At 40.8% G+C, this 17,477-nt stretch overlaps 1 protein-coding gene across 18 annotated transcripts in view; it reads right to left on the bottom strand.

Annotated features, from left to right (window-relative positions):
* Positions 1-17,477, bottom strand: part of R3HDM1 (R3H domain containing 1) — a 104,717-nt gene that overhangs the window by 45,213 nt on the left and 42,027 nt on the right. For all 18 annotated transcript variants that reach the window (XR_008847254.1, XR_008847255.1, XR_008847253.1 and 15 more), the window contains 4 exons: positions 10,887-10,946; positions 10,078-10,218; positions 3,333-3,441; positions 3,153-3,248 (listed from right to left, as the gene is read on the bottom strand). Coding sequence is in view for 15 of the 18 variants with exons in the window: in XM_056536307.1 (XP_056392282.1) it covers positions 3,153-3,248; positions 3,333-3,441; positions 10,078-10,218; positions 10,887-10,946 (406 nt within the window). In the remaining 3 variants the exon portion in view is untranslated. The remainder of the gene's footprint in view (positions 1-3,152; positions 3,249-3,332; positions 3,442-10,077; positions 10,219-10,886; positions 10,947-17,477) is intronic.

Genomic DNA, 17,477 nt, shown 5'->3' with positions numbered 1-17,477 from the left:
CTCCAGGAATACAAAGGATCATAAAACAGGTTAAAAGGGGTACTCCGGTAAAATGTGTTTTTTTTTTTTTTTTTTTTTTTTTTAAATCAACTGGCTCCAGAAAGTGAAACAGATTTCTAAATTACTTCTATTAAAAAATCTTAATCCTTTCAGTACTTATGAGCTTCTGAAGTTAAGGTTATTCTTTTCTAAGTGCTCTCTGATGACACGTGTCTCGGGAAACGCCCAGTTTAGAAGCAAATCCCCATAGCAAACCTCTTCTAAACTGGGCGTTTCCTGAGACACGTGTCACTTAGACAGAAAAGAACAACCTTAACTTCAGAAGCTCATAAGTACGGAAAGGATTAAGATTTTTTAATAGAAGTAATTTACAAATCTGTTTCACTTTCTGGAGCCAGTTGATATATTTATATATATATATATATATATATATATATATATACACACACACACATATATACACATATATACACAGTATAGGGCAGTGGTCTCCAACCTGCGGACCTCCAGATGTTGCAAAACTACAACTCCCAGCATGCCCGGACAGCCGTTGGCTGTCCGGGCATGCTGGGAGTTGTAGTTTTGCAACATCTGGAGGTCCGCAGGTTGAAGACCACTGGTATAGGGGATAACTAGCTGATTGGTAGGGGTCCAACTGATGGGACCTCCTGCGGTCATGAGAACTGATGGCAATTGTCTTGGGAGTGAATGGGGTGGCAACACACATGCTCTACCACCTACTGTATTCGGGAATTCCAACCATAGCCAATTCATTGGTACCATTTAGAATAGAAAGGCAGCAGAGCGTTAGCTGATTATTTTCCATTGTGTTTTGTTTCGGTGGGCCCAGAAGTCAGACCCCGATCAATCAGCTTAGTTAAAAAAAAATTTAATCAACTGGTGCCAGAAAGTAAAACAGATTTGTAAATTACTTCTATTAAAAAAATCTTAATCCTTGCAGAACTTATTAGCTTCTATTTGCTCCACAGAAAGTTTGTTTCTTTTTGAATTTCCTTTCTGTCTGACCACAGTGCTCTCTGCTGACATCTCTGTTCATTTTAGGAACTGTCCAGAGTAGGAGAAAATCCCCATAGCAAATCTCTCCTGCTCCAGACAGTTCCTTAAATGGACAGAGGTGCCGGTAGAGAGCACTGTGGTCAGATTGAAAAGGAAATTCAAAAAAGAAAATAACTTCCTGTGGAGCATACAGCAGCTGATAAGTACTAGAAGAATTAAGATTTTTTAATAGAAGTAATTTACAAATCTGTTTAACTTTCTGACACCGGTTGATAAAAAAAAAAAAAAAAAAAAAAAAAAAAAAAGTTTTCCAGGAGAGAACCCCTTTAACCCCTTAACCAGACTTATCCTCCCCTTAGTCAACAAGGAAGGAGAATATACCCTAGACCACCTGGGAATCTTATCCTAACTCTGCATCTACTGTAAACCAACATGAAGTCAAATAATACCGACAACAGAAATCCCCTGTACTATCCTAGATGACCATGGTTAAAGGGGTACTCCGGTGGAAGCCTTTTTTTTTTTTTTTTTTTCCAACTGGTGCCAGAAAGTTAAAACTGATTTGTAAATTACTTCTATTAAAAAAATCTTAATCCTTCCAGTACTTTTTAGTGGATGTATACTACAGAGGAAATGGTTTTCTTTTTGGATTTCTAATATGTCACGACCACAGTGCTCTCTGCTGACCTCTGCTGTCCATTTTAGGAACTGTCCAGAGCAGGAGAGGTTTGCTATGGGGATTTTCTCCTGCTCTGGACAGTTCCTGACATGGACAGAGGTGTCAGCAGAGAGCACTGTGGTCGTGACATAATAGAAATCCAAAAAGAACAGCATTTCCCCTGTAGTATACAGCACCTAAAAAGTACTGGAAGGATTAAGAATTTTTAATAGAAGTAATGTTTCTGGCACAAAAAAAAAAAAATGTGTACCCCTTTAACAATCAATGAGTGAAAGTTTTGCTGAATACTACAGAGGAAATTATTTTCTTTTTGGAACACAGTGCTCTCTGTTGACATCATGACCATTTTAGGAACTGTCCAGAGCAGCATATGTTTGCTATGGGGATTTTCTCCTACTCTGGACAGTTCTTAAAATGGACAGAGATGTCAGCAGAGAGCACTGTGGTCATGATATCAGCAGAGAGCTCTGTGTTCCAAAAAGAAAAGAATTCCCTATGTAGTATTCAGCATCTAATAAGTACTGGAAGGATTAAGATTTCTTTTCATAGATGTAATTTACAAATCTGTTTAACTTTCTGGCACCAGTTGATTTAAAAAAAAAAAAAAAAAAAAAAAAAAAAGTTTCCACCAGAGTACCCCTTTAACCTCTCTAAAACCTTGGACCTCCAGGTATATCTTACCCAATCTGAAATAGTTTTTTCCTAATTTTGGCTGTCTAATCTTGGGTATAGTCCAAAAATACAATAACACCACAGCACAAACTAACAAACAACTCCCGGTAGTGATAGAGTAAATGCTCACATCAGTCATCTTGCATATGCCACATATATAACAGCAATATTTCAATGTATACAACAGCGTACCTAGTGCATGCTCGCAAATAAAACGCATCCCGCAATGACGCAGCCAAAACAGTCACGAATGGATTGCGTGCGGTTAATGGGCTACTCCACTGGCCAGCGTTCGGAAGTAAATGTTCAGTGTTCAGAAGTAAATGTTCCGAACGCTATTTTCGCGCTGCGGGGGTCGGCCACGCCCCTCGTGATATAACGGCCACACCCCCTCAATGCAAGTCTATGGGGGGGGGGGGGCGTCACGCACCCTCCCATAGACTTGCATTGAGGGGGCGTGGTCACAGTGTCACGAGGGGCATGGCTGACCCCTGTAGCGCAAAAACAGCGCTCGGAACATTTACTTCTGGACACTGGTCAGTAGAGTACCCCTTTAACTGAACCCAACAGGCACAGTGCATTATGGGTCAGAATACCTTTTTTTACGCATTTGGAACATTTCAGATGTGAACATACCCTTACTGACATACTGTACGGACACGTGTGCTTGGGAGGCTTTAGTGGGTATTGTGAACCTTTGGGTGAGCCGACATTTCTAATATGTGACAGAAAGTTAAAAGGAAAAATAAATAAGACAAATCAAGGCATAAAACATTCCACCTACTTCTTGCGCAAATATTCGCTCTCTAGCCCTCTGGTATTCCTCTTCCCGTTCTTCAATGGACTTGCTTCTCCTGTCATCCTTTAACCTCATCCTCATCTGTGGAGAAAAAGGGATTAGCTGCAGGATTGGCGCATAAGCCGGGGTATCTGTCAACTAGGAGATCCAGAGCGGCGCCCCCACCTGATTATCGTCTTTGTCTAGGCTGGAGTTATCCCTTTTGAGAATGTACCGCTTCTGGAAGTCCATGCTCTTTTCATCCTTGATATGTTCTTCAAATTTCTGATCAGGGCTGAAAAGCAAATACGGGAAGCTTAGTAATATTCATGATAAGACGTGACTTCTAATGACTGAAGACGAGGCAGTGACTGCGAATTAGATGGAGCGGGCACCTTTAAAAAAAACAGGGAGCAAGAAGCACAACAGTGCACCTGACACGTCAACATTCCAGGCCCTTTCATTAACAATTTAATTTCTCAGAGCGAGCAGCTAACATGGCAAGCAATAAACACATGTCACCTTCCATTACACAAATAATTGGACAGTATTGAAGCCTTTCTATGCAGCTCGCTAGAAAGACTATCACTGGGGCCGCTACGGAGATTTCAGAATCTGTATTCTGTTTTACCACCCTCTTCATATACTAACACGTAGCATTTTCTTTGGTCAGCGACAGAAATCTATGCAACGCACGTGAACCTTAAAAGGGGTACTCCGGTGGAAAACTTTTTATTTTTAATCAACTGGTGTCAGAAAGTTAAACAGATTTGTAAATTACTTCTATTAAAAATATCTTAATCCTTCCAGTACTTATTAGCTGCTGAATACTACAGAGGAAATTCTTTTCTTTTTGGAACATAGTGTTCTCTACTGAGATCATGACCACAGTGCTCTCTGCTGACATCTCTGTCCATTTTAGGAACTGTCCAGAGCAGCATATATGTTTTCTATGGGGATTTTCTCCTACTCTGGACAGTTCTTAAAATGGACAGAGGTGTCAGCAGAGAGCACTGTGGTCATGATGTCGGCAGAGAGCTCTGTGTTCCAAAAAGAAAAGAATATCCTCTGTAGTATTCAGCAGCTAATAAGTACTGGAAGGATTAAGATTTTTTAATAGAAGTAATTTACAAATCTGTTTAACTTTCTGGCACCAGTTGATAAAAAATAAAAAATAAAAAGTTTTCCACCGGGAGTACCACTTTAAGGTTTGTGAAAGACAAATTCAGATACTGTGTACAGGAATGCTGCAGAATGTTTTGCAAATAATAAAACAAAAACAAAGAAATAATATTCTGTTGAGTAGTGGGCGGGCGCAATAAAGTAACATACTTGCCTATCCCCGGGCCCCTACACTATCCGTTTGCCTTCACCCGGTCCTCTTCTTTCATCTTCATGCTTCAAAAATGAGAACTTCGAATAGGACCTGCCAGCTCAGCCAATCACTGGTGGAGACATTACACCATAGTGGTAAGTGATTGGCTGAGCTGGCAGGTCCTGCACTGAGCACTCATCTCAGATGTAGGCAGAAGGAAATCAGGGAAGCTGCAGGATAACAGTAGTTATTTTTCTATCCCTCCGCTGCAGAAGCATATTGTTTATTTAAATAAGGCCAGAATACCCCTTTAACAGGGTTGTCCAGGATAAGAAAAACAGAGCTGATTTCTTCAAATAACAGCACCACCCCCGTCCTCAGCTTGTGTGTGGTATTGCAGCTCAGTTCAATTAAAGTGAATGGAGACAAGTTGCTGTCACACCCCCTCCCATAAACCTGCATTGAGGAGGTGGGGTGTGACGTCATGAGGGGGTGTGGCTATGAAGTCACGAGCTCCCGGCATCGGCTCCAGCATTCGGAACAGTTTGTTCCAAATGTTGAGCAGCGGAGTACCCCTTTAAAGATAAATGAACATGTAGCAGAAATACTACAAATATTAACATATGGAATATCCAAAGCTGCAGAGCGGATTAATTTAATTTTTTTTAAATGAACGGTGTGTATATTTTTGCCCTGGATATCACATAATTTTCAAGTAAAGGGGTCGAAGCCCCCCAAAAAATACACGTGTGCAAAATACCCATGTGTATGCCTACCTTAAGAATATGCCCACTGAAACAGTCTTCATTAAAAAGACCGTACTGTTGTGTCTACCGCTCATACGTGACGCCACTGACTACAGACAAACCCTATGTAGTCTCATCCTGCAGTCATCCTCCCCATTTGCCTTCTATTTCTTTCTTTCTTTCTTTCTTTCTTTCTTAGATTTGGTAGGTCAGCAAGAAACAAGGGTGTAAGGAAAGAGAATCGGGGACATTTATCATCGTTGCTTTGGTAAGCAAGTTCTGTAGTCATTTTTTTCTTGCTATTTTTTTGCTTATGTAATGTCAGCCCGGGCTCCTTATGCTTATAAGGAGCCTGGGCTGACATTACAGTGCAACCGCCCGGGCTCCTCATATGGCCTCCCCGCTACCCTCACGGGGACACTGATATCCCCCCCTTGTCTCCCGCTTGCGCCGCTCAGCTCCCGCTGCTACAGGACTACAACTCCCAGCGTGTCCTCACTGTAAGGGCATGCTGGGACTTGTAGTCTTGCAACAGCAGACAGATGGGAGTTGTGTGGCGCTGGCAGGTGAGAGGGGGGATATAAATCACTGCAGTGTCCCTGTAGCGCAGTGAGGGTAGCGGGGAGAAAGTATGTCGGAGCCTGGGCGGCAGTAGCTTTTCCTGCTCCATGTTGGAGCTGGAGTAAATATAGTAAATTTTTACGGCCGTTGTGACATTTTACTGCGCAGCTGCGACTGTCGCAGTTAATAAATACCTGACTAAACCAAGTAAAGTTTTCAAACCCGCGTACCGTAGTCAAAAAAACAAAACTTGCTCTTCTTGCTCGCATAGATGATTGTCGCATGAAAAGTCACGGTAGCGACTTTTTTGCGACAAATTTACACACAAAAACTTGGGTAAAAGGGTTGATAAATGCCCCTCAATATTACTGTATGATTATATAAAGGGAGTGGCTTCACTCATGGTATGGCGGTATAATTATTTTCTTCACACTAGGACACGGCCCGAAAACAATTTGCCTGGATTTCGGGGAGTTGTGCTGATCTTCTATGTTAGGAGGACGTGAAGAAAACTTTGGATCCTGAGGCACACGCCAGGCATGAAAGCAGACAAACTTCCAGCTTTATTATTTAAAGGGGTGTTAAAGGAAAACTGTCAGCTTTCTCCCCCCGCACTAACCAGCGGTACTGGCTGGTTGTGCGGGGGACGCTGATCAGTTTCATGCTTACCGTGCCCGGATCCGCCGTGCCGTTCTGCTGTAATCTTCTATTTTCGGTATATGCTAATGAGGTGCTAACTGGCACTGGCCGGGCTAACTGGCACTCTGACGTCAGTGCCGCCTGCCACAGCGCCGCCCATCTCATCAATATTCCTCCCCTCCCTCCGCCTCTCCCTCTTCTCCCTACTCTGTAACGAAGAAAGAGGGGAGGAATATTGATGAGCAGGGCGGTGCTGCGGCAGGCGGCACTGACGTCAGAGTGCCAGTTAGCCCAGCCAGTGCCAGTTGGCAACTCATTAGCATATACAGAAAATAGAAGATTACGGCAGAACGGCGCGGCGGATCCCGGCACGGTAAGCATCAAACTGATCAGCGTCCGCCGCACTACCAGTCATTACCACTGGTTAGTGCTTGAGGAGAAAGCTGACAGTTTTCTTTTAAGGATGATTCTGATTGATTATCAATATACTAATCTATAATTTATACTATTGCTAATCAATTGCTGCAGAAAAACATTATTACCCTTATCAGATATATCAGCTCGCTATTGCTTGTGACCAAGATTGAACCTGCTCCCTGGGAAAACATCCAAGAACCAAGACAAAGATTTGCAGTGTTCCAAAAGGGGAAGAAACACCCAATTGAAGAACATGGAGGAGTAGTCAGATGATGGAAAATGACGGACACAGCAAGAATCTTCGGCATAAACAGGAAGCCCCTGAATAATATGGCTGCATATAATCATGATTAATAAAAAGTTATGTCATGTATAGATATATTTCAACAACCAATCAAACAATAACACGATGATTTTTTATGTGAGAAAACAACCTCCTCCTTGATAACCATATAAAACAGTTGTCTCCCCAAAATAAAGCCAGCCATTGTGCGCTCCAACCTCGGCTGAGTGAGGGGTTTATAGAAACTCTGTGTCTGGTGTCAGTTCCTCTTGTCAGCACGACTATTTTATCTCTAATTTGGACAGCCTGATGAAGCTGCAGGTGTGCAGCGAAACGCGTCGCATTGTGGGTAATAAATCGAAGTTGGTTCAACTTACTTTCGCATCTCCATGCCTGGTTCAGCGGCACAATTCCTGATCCTATGAAGCCATTTCTAATCTAATTTGGACAGCGGCAGTCACTCGCATTTAGAGGCCTAACCAGAGCCAACCAGCGAGGAGCGATACACCCTGAACAACTCCTTAACAGGGGTACTCTACTGGAAAAAATTTTTTGTAATCAACTGATACCAGAAAGTTAAACAGATTTGTAATATACTTCTATTTATTAATCCTTCCAGTACTTATAAGCTGCTGTATACTACAGAGGAAGTTCTTTTCTTTTTGAACTTCCTTTCTGTCTGACCACAAGTGCTCTCTGCTGACACCTCTGTCCATGTCAGGAACTGTCCGGAGCAGCATAGGTTTGCTATAGGGATTTACTCCTACTCTGGACAGTTCCTGATACAGACAGAGGTGTCAGCAGAGAGCACTGTGGTCAGATAGAAAAGAACTACACAACTTCCTCTAAAGCATACAGCAGCTGATAAGTACTGGAAAGGTTAAGATTTTTAAATAGAAGTGATTTACAAATCTGTTTAACTTTCTGGCATCAGTTGATTATAAAAAAAACAAAAAAAAAACACCAATGTTTTCCAGTGGAGTACCCCTTTAAAACATCGCTGGTATAGTCAGCGCGTTTTGGACAAGCGTTGTTTTTAAAGGGGTACTCCACTGGCCAGCGTTCAGAACATTTAGTCTCAAACATTGTGTGCGCACGCCGCAGCGCTCGCACAGCGTTCGGAACTAAATGTTCCGAACCCTGGCCAGTGGAGTACCCCTTTAAAGTGGTTGTCCGGGGAAACACAACTTGCCCACAGTTGATTTAAAAAAAAAAAATGTTTTCCAGTGGAATCCTTTTTAATATGGAGTAAATATTAAAGATGGTATTTATAAAATTCCCAGGATGCTTAGAGTTCTACTTCTGCAACTGCTGCAAAGACCAATGTTGAAAATAACTCCTGGTCTAGGTATTAAAAGATTACAGGGTAGTCCCCTATAGGTGGCAGTAGAGAGGCAGGTAGAATTGAGCTACTTTACATGTTATTTTTCCCTAGGAAGCATTGCCCTATTACCTGGATCTCCACAAGGAGCTGAAGGCTGTCCGGGCATGCTGGGAATTGTAGTTTTACAACAGCTGGAGGCACCCTTGTGTGCAAACACTGGCCTAGAAGATGTAATTGGAGGTAATGTTGCTTCCCCCGGCACCAGCACGTCCAGCCCATGATTACCAATGCTGGATCTCCTCAAGAGCACGGAAAACCCTAGTTGTCACGCACGGCCTGCATCTTCTGTTGCTAAGCAACAACTTAGATATATCACATAAAGCGTAAATGTTATCTCCGATAACCTATATCACATATATCTACAATGAGATTCCCGTTGGAGTTGTGAATCTTTATAATATTTGGCCTTGTTATTTATTGCTTTCAGCTATTTATTTCCTTCACTGTTTATAGTTGTTTTTTAAGTCAACCTGGGCATGGAACAAATCTAATGATACAAGAACAAAGCTTACACAATGGGAAAGACAAGCGATTCAAGCTGCAATACTAGACACAGCCATAGACAAGGATATAGATAGATATGGGATAGATATGAGAGAGAGAAAGATATGAGATTGATATGAGATAGATATGAGATAGAGAGATATGAGATAGATAGATAGATATGAGATAGATAGATATTATATAAATAGATAGATATGAGAGATAGAGAGATATGAGATTGATATGAGATAGATATGAGATAGATATGAGGTAGATAGATATGAGATAGATAGAGAGATATGAGATAGAGAGATAGGAGAGAGAAAGATATGAGAGAGAGAGAAAGATATGAGATAGATATGAGATAGATATGAGAGAGAGATATGAGATAGATATGAGATAGAGAGATATGAGATAGATATGAGGTAGATAGATATGAGGTAGATAGATATGAGGTAGATAGATATGAGGTAGATAGATATGAGGTAGATAGATATGAGGTAGATAGATATGAGATAGATAGATATGAGATAGATAGATATGAGATAGATAGATATGAGATAGATAGATATGAGATAGATAGATATGAGATAGATAGATATGAGATAGATAGATATGAGATAGATAGATATGAGATAGATAGATATGAGATAGATAGATAGATATGAGATAGATAGATATGAGATAGATAGATATGAGATAGATAGATAGATATGAGATAGATAGATATGAGATAGATAGATATGAGAGAGATACATATGAGATAGATAGCTAGATATGAGATAGATAGATATGAGATAGATAGATATGAGATAGATAGATAGATAGATATGAGAGAGATAGATATGAGAGAGATAGATATGAGATAGATAGCTAGATATGAGATAGATAGATATGAGATAGATATGAGATACCGTAGATAGATATGAGATAGATATGAGATAGATAGATAGATAGATAGATATGAGATAGATAGATATGAGATAGATAGATAGATAGATAGATATGAGATAGATATGAGATGGATAGACACGAGATTGATATATATGAGATAGATAGATATAACATATTTGCTTGGGAATAGGCCATTTTTTATTACTTACATTCTTGTATTGCTCGTTTTGTTCACAATAACAGATTTGCCGCTCTGGTCCACATTGTGATCAAGGCCAAAGTATGCAGCGACTCTGTGAAGGAGCATCCTGTGATACGAGGTCATTGGAGGGAATTTCTTACGTTGAATTCTACAAATAAGCAAACGGGTGAGTGGATCGCATTAGAGTCTGTAGGTATATACTGCAAAACGGACACAAAAAAACTTTTCCATTACTCTATAATAATCCTGAATGTATCATCATTCCATATCTATCAGGCCCCATTGGGTTGTATTGGAATACTAAACACCAGTTTGGTAGACATAAGTAGTTTTTCCTCCGGTATAGTGTGTCGCCATGCCCCCTCCCATAGACTTGCATTGAGGGGGTGCTGCGGCGTGAGGTCATGAAGAGTGTGGGCATGACGTCACGCTGGGTACGGGCCGCGGGGATCGTGACGTCACGGCCATGCCCCTTGTGATGTCACACCATGCCCCCTCAATGCAAGGCGATGGAAGGGGGCGTGGCTATCACCACGCCCCCTCCCATAGACTTGCATTGAGGGGGCGCCGCAGCGTGATGTCATGAGGGGTGTGGGTGTGACATCACGACGCCCTCTGCCCACTCCAAGCGTTCGGAACAAAAATGTTCCGAACGCTGGGGCAGTGGAGTACAAATTAAATAATTAAATAACATTTTTATGACTGGTTACAGTCACTACTAGGGGGAGCAAACCATACAAAAACATATACACACACATATAAAATATAGAACTCCATGCACACATTAACTATACACACAGAAGCCTCTCTACTTACTCGTTGGTAGAAATAAAATCTAATATATCCTGTTCCAACTTGAGCAGCATCATTCTGTCCCTGAAATACAGAAAAAAAAATCCCATTTATAATGAGCAGATAATAGAGCAGAGAAGTTCTCCGTTACCGACTTCTTCCTAATAGTGTTCAGAGTTCCTCTCTTACATTGCGACGCAGGCACCGTGCAGCCTCCTAATCCTCCGCTCGCCTCTTCTGTCTCTAATTCAGTCCTAATCACCATTTAGATTAATATTAATTAGTTTGGTTAATGGCAGAGCAAGAACATCAATTATGAAAACCATCCGAAGGCCGCTGCCTGTTCACACAGCCAAGTCCTGCCCTCCCGTATCTGTGCTTCGGCAACAAGCAGATCACCAGCCGGAGGGAACATCACTGACAGGAAGATGCGGGGGCACAAGAATCGGGTTCATATTAGGCACCCATATGGTAGAAGCTCACAGGCAACAATAGGAGACTGCATGTAATACTGCAAGGATGCTGTAAGCTTATTTATGTTTAACCATGTACAAAGCTTAAAAGGGGTACTCCGATGGAAAACCTTTTATTTTATTTATTTATTTTTTCTTAAATCAATTGGTGCCAGAAAGTGAAACAGATTTGCAAATCTTAATCCTTCCAGTACTTTTTAGCTGCTGAATACTACAGAGGAAATTCTTTTCTTTTTGGAACACAGTGCTCTCTGCTGACACCTCTGTCCGTTCTAGGAACTGTCCTGAGCAGCATATGTTTTCTATGGGGATTTTCTCCTACTGTGGACAGTTCTTAAAATAGATAGAGATGTCAGCAGAGAGCACTGTGCTCATGATGTCAGCAGAGAGCTCTGTGTTCCAAAAAGAAAAGAATTTCCTCTGCAGTATTCAGCAGCTAATAAGTACTGGAAGGATTAAGATTTTTTAATAGAAGTAATTTACAAATCTGTTTAACTTTCTGGCACCAATTGATTGGTTTTCCACCGGAGTACCCCTTTAAACCTGTTACTGGATCTATACCTACACCCTGGTTGTATAACTATAGTCATGCAATGTACTTGTATGTCCATACTGTGCAACAAACAAGTTTTTTTTTGTTTTTTTAAAGCTTAGTTATGCAGTAAGCCAGGTTCTGCAAACAGACCTAAGCTTGGTTCTGTTACCCTATATTTGCTGTAATCCAGGTTATACACCCCAATCTATGTAGTAGAACAGGTTCCGCTAATATACCTATGCAGTAATGGGACTACTTAAAAGACGCATTATTGAAGGCAACAGAAAATTGCATTAGACTTGGCAGTAAAATCCGAAAAAGGAAGAGACCACTGTGGTACTCAGCAGAAGTGGCCAAAATCATAAAACTAAAAGCTAGTATTTATTAATTATACAAAAAAAAAAAACAGAGCAATGAAGATAGGGAAATCTATAAGATTAGGCAGAAAGAGACCAAGCAAGTTATAAGAACGTCTAAAGCACAGGCAGAAGAAAAAACTAGCTCAGTCTGTGAAAAAAGGAGATAAGACATTCTTCAGATATAGAAATGAAAAAAAAATTAAAACAAGGAATAACTAAATTAAAAACAAAGGAAGGAAGGTATGTGGAAGAGAATAACGGGCTAGCCGACTGCCTTAATGATGACTTCTGTTCAGTTTTTACAGATGAAAAAAAAAAGGGAGGAAGACTAATGAATCGTTTGATGCGTGTGTCTTTACAGAGGCAGAAGTTCTAAGTTTGCTGTCTAAAGGAAAGACAAATAAGTCACAGGGGCCTGACAGTATACACCCAAAATTATTAAAAGAGCTCAGCGGTGAGCTAGAAAACCGTTAACAGATTTATTTAACCAATCACTTGTAACAGGAGTCATCCCGGAAGATTGGAAATTAGCAAATGTTGTGCCCATTCACAAGAAAGGGAGTAGGGAGGAATCAAGCAACTATAGGCCAGTAAGTCTGACATCAATAGTGGGGAAATTAATGGAACCCCTACTAAAGGATAGGATTGTGGAACATCTAAAATCCCATAGATTGCAAGATGAAAAACAACAGGGGTTTACTTCAGGGAGATCATGTCAAACAAATCTTATTGATTTTTTTGACTGGGTGACTAAAATAATAGATGGCGGAGGTGCAGTAGACATCGCATATCTAGATTTTAGTAAGGCTTTTGACACTGTCACACATAGAAGACTTATTAATAAATTGCAGTCATTGAGCTTGGACTCCCATATTGTTGAGTGGATTAGGCAGTGGCTGAGTGACAGACAACAGAGGGTTGAAGTCAATGGAGAATATTCAGAGCAAGGTCTTTTTACCAGTGGGACCTCAGGGATCTGTACTGGGACCAATGTTGTTAAATATCTTCATTAGTGATATTACAGAAGGTCTCGATGGTAAGGTATTGGTCTTTTTGCTGATGACACAAAGATATGTAACAGGGTTGATGTTCCTGGAGGGATCCGCCAAATGGAAAAGGATTTAGGAAAACTAGAAGAATGGTCAGAACTAAAATTTAATGTGGATAAGTGCAAGATAATGCACCTGGGGAATAAAAACCCTCGGGCAGAATATAGAATATTTGACACAGTCCTGACCTCCGTATCTGTGGAAAGGGATTTAGGAGTAATTATTTCAGAAGACTTAAAGGTAGGAAGACAATGTAATAGAGCAGCAGGAAAGCTAGCAGAATGCTTGGATGTATAGGGAGAGGTATAAGCAGTAGAAAGAGAGAAGTGCTCATGCCGCTGTACAGAACACTGGTGAGACCTCACTTGGAATATTGTGCTCAGTCCTGGAGGCCGTATCTCCAAAAGAATATAGATACTCTATAGAGTTCAAAGAGCTACTTAACTAGTTCATGGATTGCAGGATAAAACTTACCAGGAAAGGTTAAAAAAGGACCTTAAATGGGCACGGTCAGACATAAAAACTTTTGATATGTTGTAAAGCATGCAAACAATAGGTTTTGCAATTGCTTTCATTAAAAAAATTTCAGTATTTCATACTGAAAAAGCCAGTTAAACAACTGACCCCCTGCCTCCTGGGACACATACTAGTCCTGCTGTGTCCACTTGTCATCACCTACGTCATGGACACACCATGACTGACAGGGCTGCAGGTCTAAAGCTGCTGCTTGCGTGCTCCTGTGGAGAGAAGGGGGGGGCAGAAGCACAGGCTCCCTCACTGTCTGCTGTGTGAAGAGAAGGGGGAAGGGCAGAAGCACAGGCTCCCTCACTGTCTGCTGTGTGAAGAGAAGGGGGAAGGGCAGAAGCACAGGCTTCATCACTGTCTGCTGTGTGAAGAGAAGGGGAGGGAGGGGCAGAAGCACAGGCTCCCTCACTGTCTGCTGTGTGAAGAGAAGGGGGGGAAGGGTAGAAGCAAAGGCTCCCTCACTGTCTGCTGTGTGAAGAGAAGGGGAGGGAGGGGCAGAAGCACACTGCTGCCATGACTGAGCAGGAGACAGAAGACTGAATGGAGGATTTCTTTATTTAAAAAGTAAGTGTCCCTGCATGTATATGTATATATATATATATATATATATATATATATATATATATATATATATGGATATATATGTATGTGTATTTATCTGTGAATATATGAAGTGAATCCTACAATCCTATGCTTCCAGCTGTTGCAAAACTATAACTCCCAACATGCCTGCACAGCAAAAATGATGTGTGAGCACTGCTGAAAATCAGTTTAACAATCATATGCCTCCAGCTGTTGCAAAACTACAACTCATAGGATGTGTGGGCATGCTGGGACCTGTAGTTTTGCAAAAGCTGTAGGCACACAGTTTGTGTGTGTGTGTGTGTGTATAGCATAAAACCAGAAAGGAAAGGGTTAGTGTGCCCAGAGCAGTGAGGGAGGGGGAGTGGTCACAGTGAGGACCCGCCCTTCTGCTGTAAAGGAAAAGTACTTTCACTTTGCAATCACTCCAAGTAAATAAAGTGAATTCTAAGAGAAATATTGGGCACAGGCACATGATCAGGGTGGGATACTGAGCAACATAACAGTTTTTTTGGATGATCTGACAGGTACGCTTTAACATGTATAGCTTGGAAGAAAGAAGAGACAGTGGGGATATGATAGAGACTTTTAAATACATAAAGGGAATCAACACGGTAAAGGAGGAGAGGAGATTTATATAGGAGAAAAACTACCACAAGAGGACATAGTTTTATATTAGAGGGACAAAGGTTTCTGCAGTAATATGAGGAAGTATTACTTTACTGAGAGAGTAGTGGATGCATGGAATAGCCTTCCTGCAGAAGTGGTCGCTGCAAATACAGTGAAGGAGTTTAAACATGCATGGGATAGGCATAAGGCTATCCTTCATATAAGATAGGGATAGGTATAAGGCTATCCTTCATATAAGATAGAGATAGGTATAAGGCTATCCTTCATATAAGATAGGGATAAGCATAAGGCTATCCTTCATATAAGATAGGGATAGGTATAAGGCTATCCTTCATATAAGATAGGGATAGGTATAAGGCTATCCTTCATATAAGATAGGGATAGGTATAAGGCTATCCTTCATATAAGATAGGGATAGGTATAAGGCTATCCTTCATATAAGATAGAGATAGGTATAAGGCTATCCTTCATATAAGATAGGAATAAGCATAAGGCTATCCTTAATATAAGATAGGGATAGGTATAAGGCTATCCTTCATATAAGATAGGGATAGGTATAAGGCTATCCTTCACATAAGATAGGGATAAGCATAAGGCTATCCTTCATATAAGATAGGGATAGGTATAAGGCTATCCTTCATATAAGATAGGGATAGACATAAGGCTATCCTTCATATAAGATAGGGATAGGTATAAGGCTATCCTTCATATAAGATAGGGATAGGTATAAGGCTATCCTTCATATAAGATAGGGATAGACATAAGGATATTCTTCATATAAGATAGGGATAGGCATAAGGCTATTCTTCATATAAGATAGGGATAGGTATAAGGCTATCCTTCATATAATATAGGGATAGGCATAAGGCTATCCTTCATATAAGATAGGGATAGGTATAAGGCTATCCTTCATATAAGATAGGGATAAGCATAAGGCTATCCTTCATATAAGATAGGGATAGGTATAAGGCTATCCTTCATATAAGATAGGGATAGACATAAGGCTATTCTTCATATAAGATAGGGATAGGCATAAGGCTATTCTTCATATAAGATAGGGATAGGTATAAGGCTATCCTTCATATAAGATAGGGATAGGCATAAGGCTATCCTTCATATAAGATAGGGATAGGTATAAGGCTATCCTTCATATAAGATAGGGATAAGCATAAGGCTATCCTTCATATAAGATAGGGCCGGGGACTATGGATAGGATTCAGATTATTGGGCAGACTAGATGGGCCAAATGGTTCTTATCTGCTGACACATTCTATATAAGCTTGGTTGTTCTACCCTATATATGCAGTAATCTAGGTTCTATACCCCAGTCTATGTAATGAGCATGGTTTTGCTACCCCACCTAATAAACAAGCAGAGTTCTGCTAGTTCATCTATGCAACAAGCCAGGTTCTGCTACCCCATCTCTCAGGCAAGCTTGGTTGTGTTACCCCATCTATGTAGTAAACATGATTTTGCAAATTCATCTATGCAATAAACCAGGTTCTGCTACCCCATATATTCAGTAAGCTTGGTTCTGCTGCCATATCTATTATGTCACCATATTTATACTCTTAGGAAGAGAGTTATCAAAACTTGTGCAGAGAAAAAGTTGACCAGTTGACCAACATTACTCCTTTTATTTTTCAGGAGCCATTTTAAAAATGAAAAGAAAACTAATTGGTTGCTATGGGCCATAGGTAAGAAGGTAACAAGCTGATCAGCGGGGGTCCGACCAATGGGATCCCCAACAATGCAAAGAATGGGAAAAGGGAGAACATTGTCCCGAAATGAATAGAGCACGCCAACTCCATAGATTCTCCATGTGGCCAAACATTTGCGGTGTGCTCCATGCATTCCAGGGACAAATTTGTACCTGTTCTCAGGATCAGTGGGGGGTAAGGATCAGCATATTATTAATCCATCGTTAGGTCAGAAAGGGGTTAATAAAATGAATTCAGTATCGGCATCGCTGTGTCTGCATTTAAGTTGACTTTGCCTTTCTACTGAGAAATTTTACAGCAGCAAAAAAACAAGCTGAAAGTTCTAATTCCAGAATATAGCTGGAGGCAGGTTGCAGGAACCCCTGGCGGGGGTGATCCCAAAATTCCGACTTGCGGGATCACCGGGATGTTGAAGAAGTTTTTTGCAGGCAGTTTACTGTGAAAAATGTTTTTTTTATATATATATACACACCAGAGTATAAGTCATACAGAGGCAAATTGGTTTAAACAGATAGCCGAGTTGGCAAGACAGCGCGTTTCGAGAGGGGATTCCTCTCGAAAAAGCAGTTGTAGTTTTGCAACAGCTGGAGGCACACTGGTTGGAAAACACTGAACTAACCACTTTAAGGGTAGAAAGGTTTACTTTGTAGTATTTTTTTTCACCCCTCAATATCTAAACACTTATCCGTGCACATCATAAACACTTATCTGCTACATTCTCACAAGAAGCGTAACAGTCCG

Source organism: Hyla sarda, chromosome 8 (assembly GCF_029499605.1).
Source record: "Hyla sarda isolate aHylSar1 chromosome 8, aHylSar1.hap1, whole genome shotgun sequence".
NCBI lineage: Eukaryota > Metazoa > Chordata > Amphibia > Anura > Hylidae > Hyla > Hyla sarda.
Note: the sequence above shows the minus strand (reverse complement) of the source record. Positions and strands in the feature narration are given on the sequence as shown.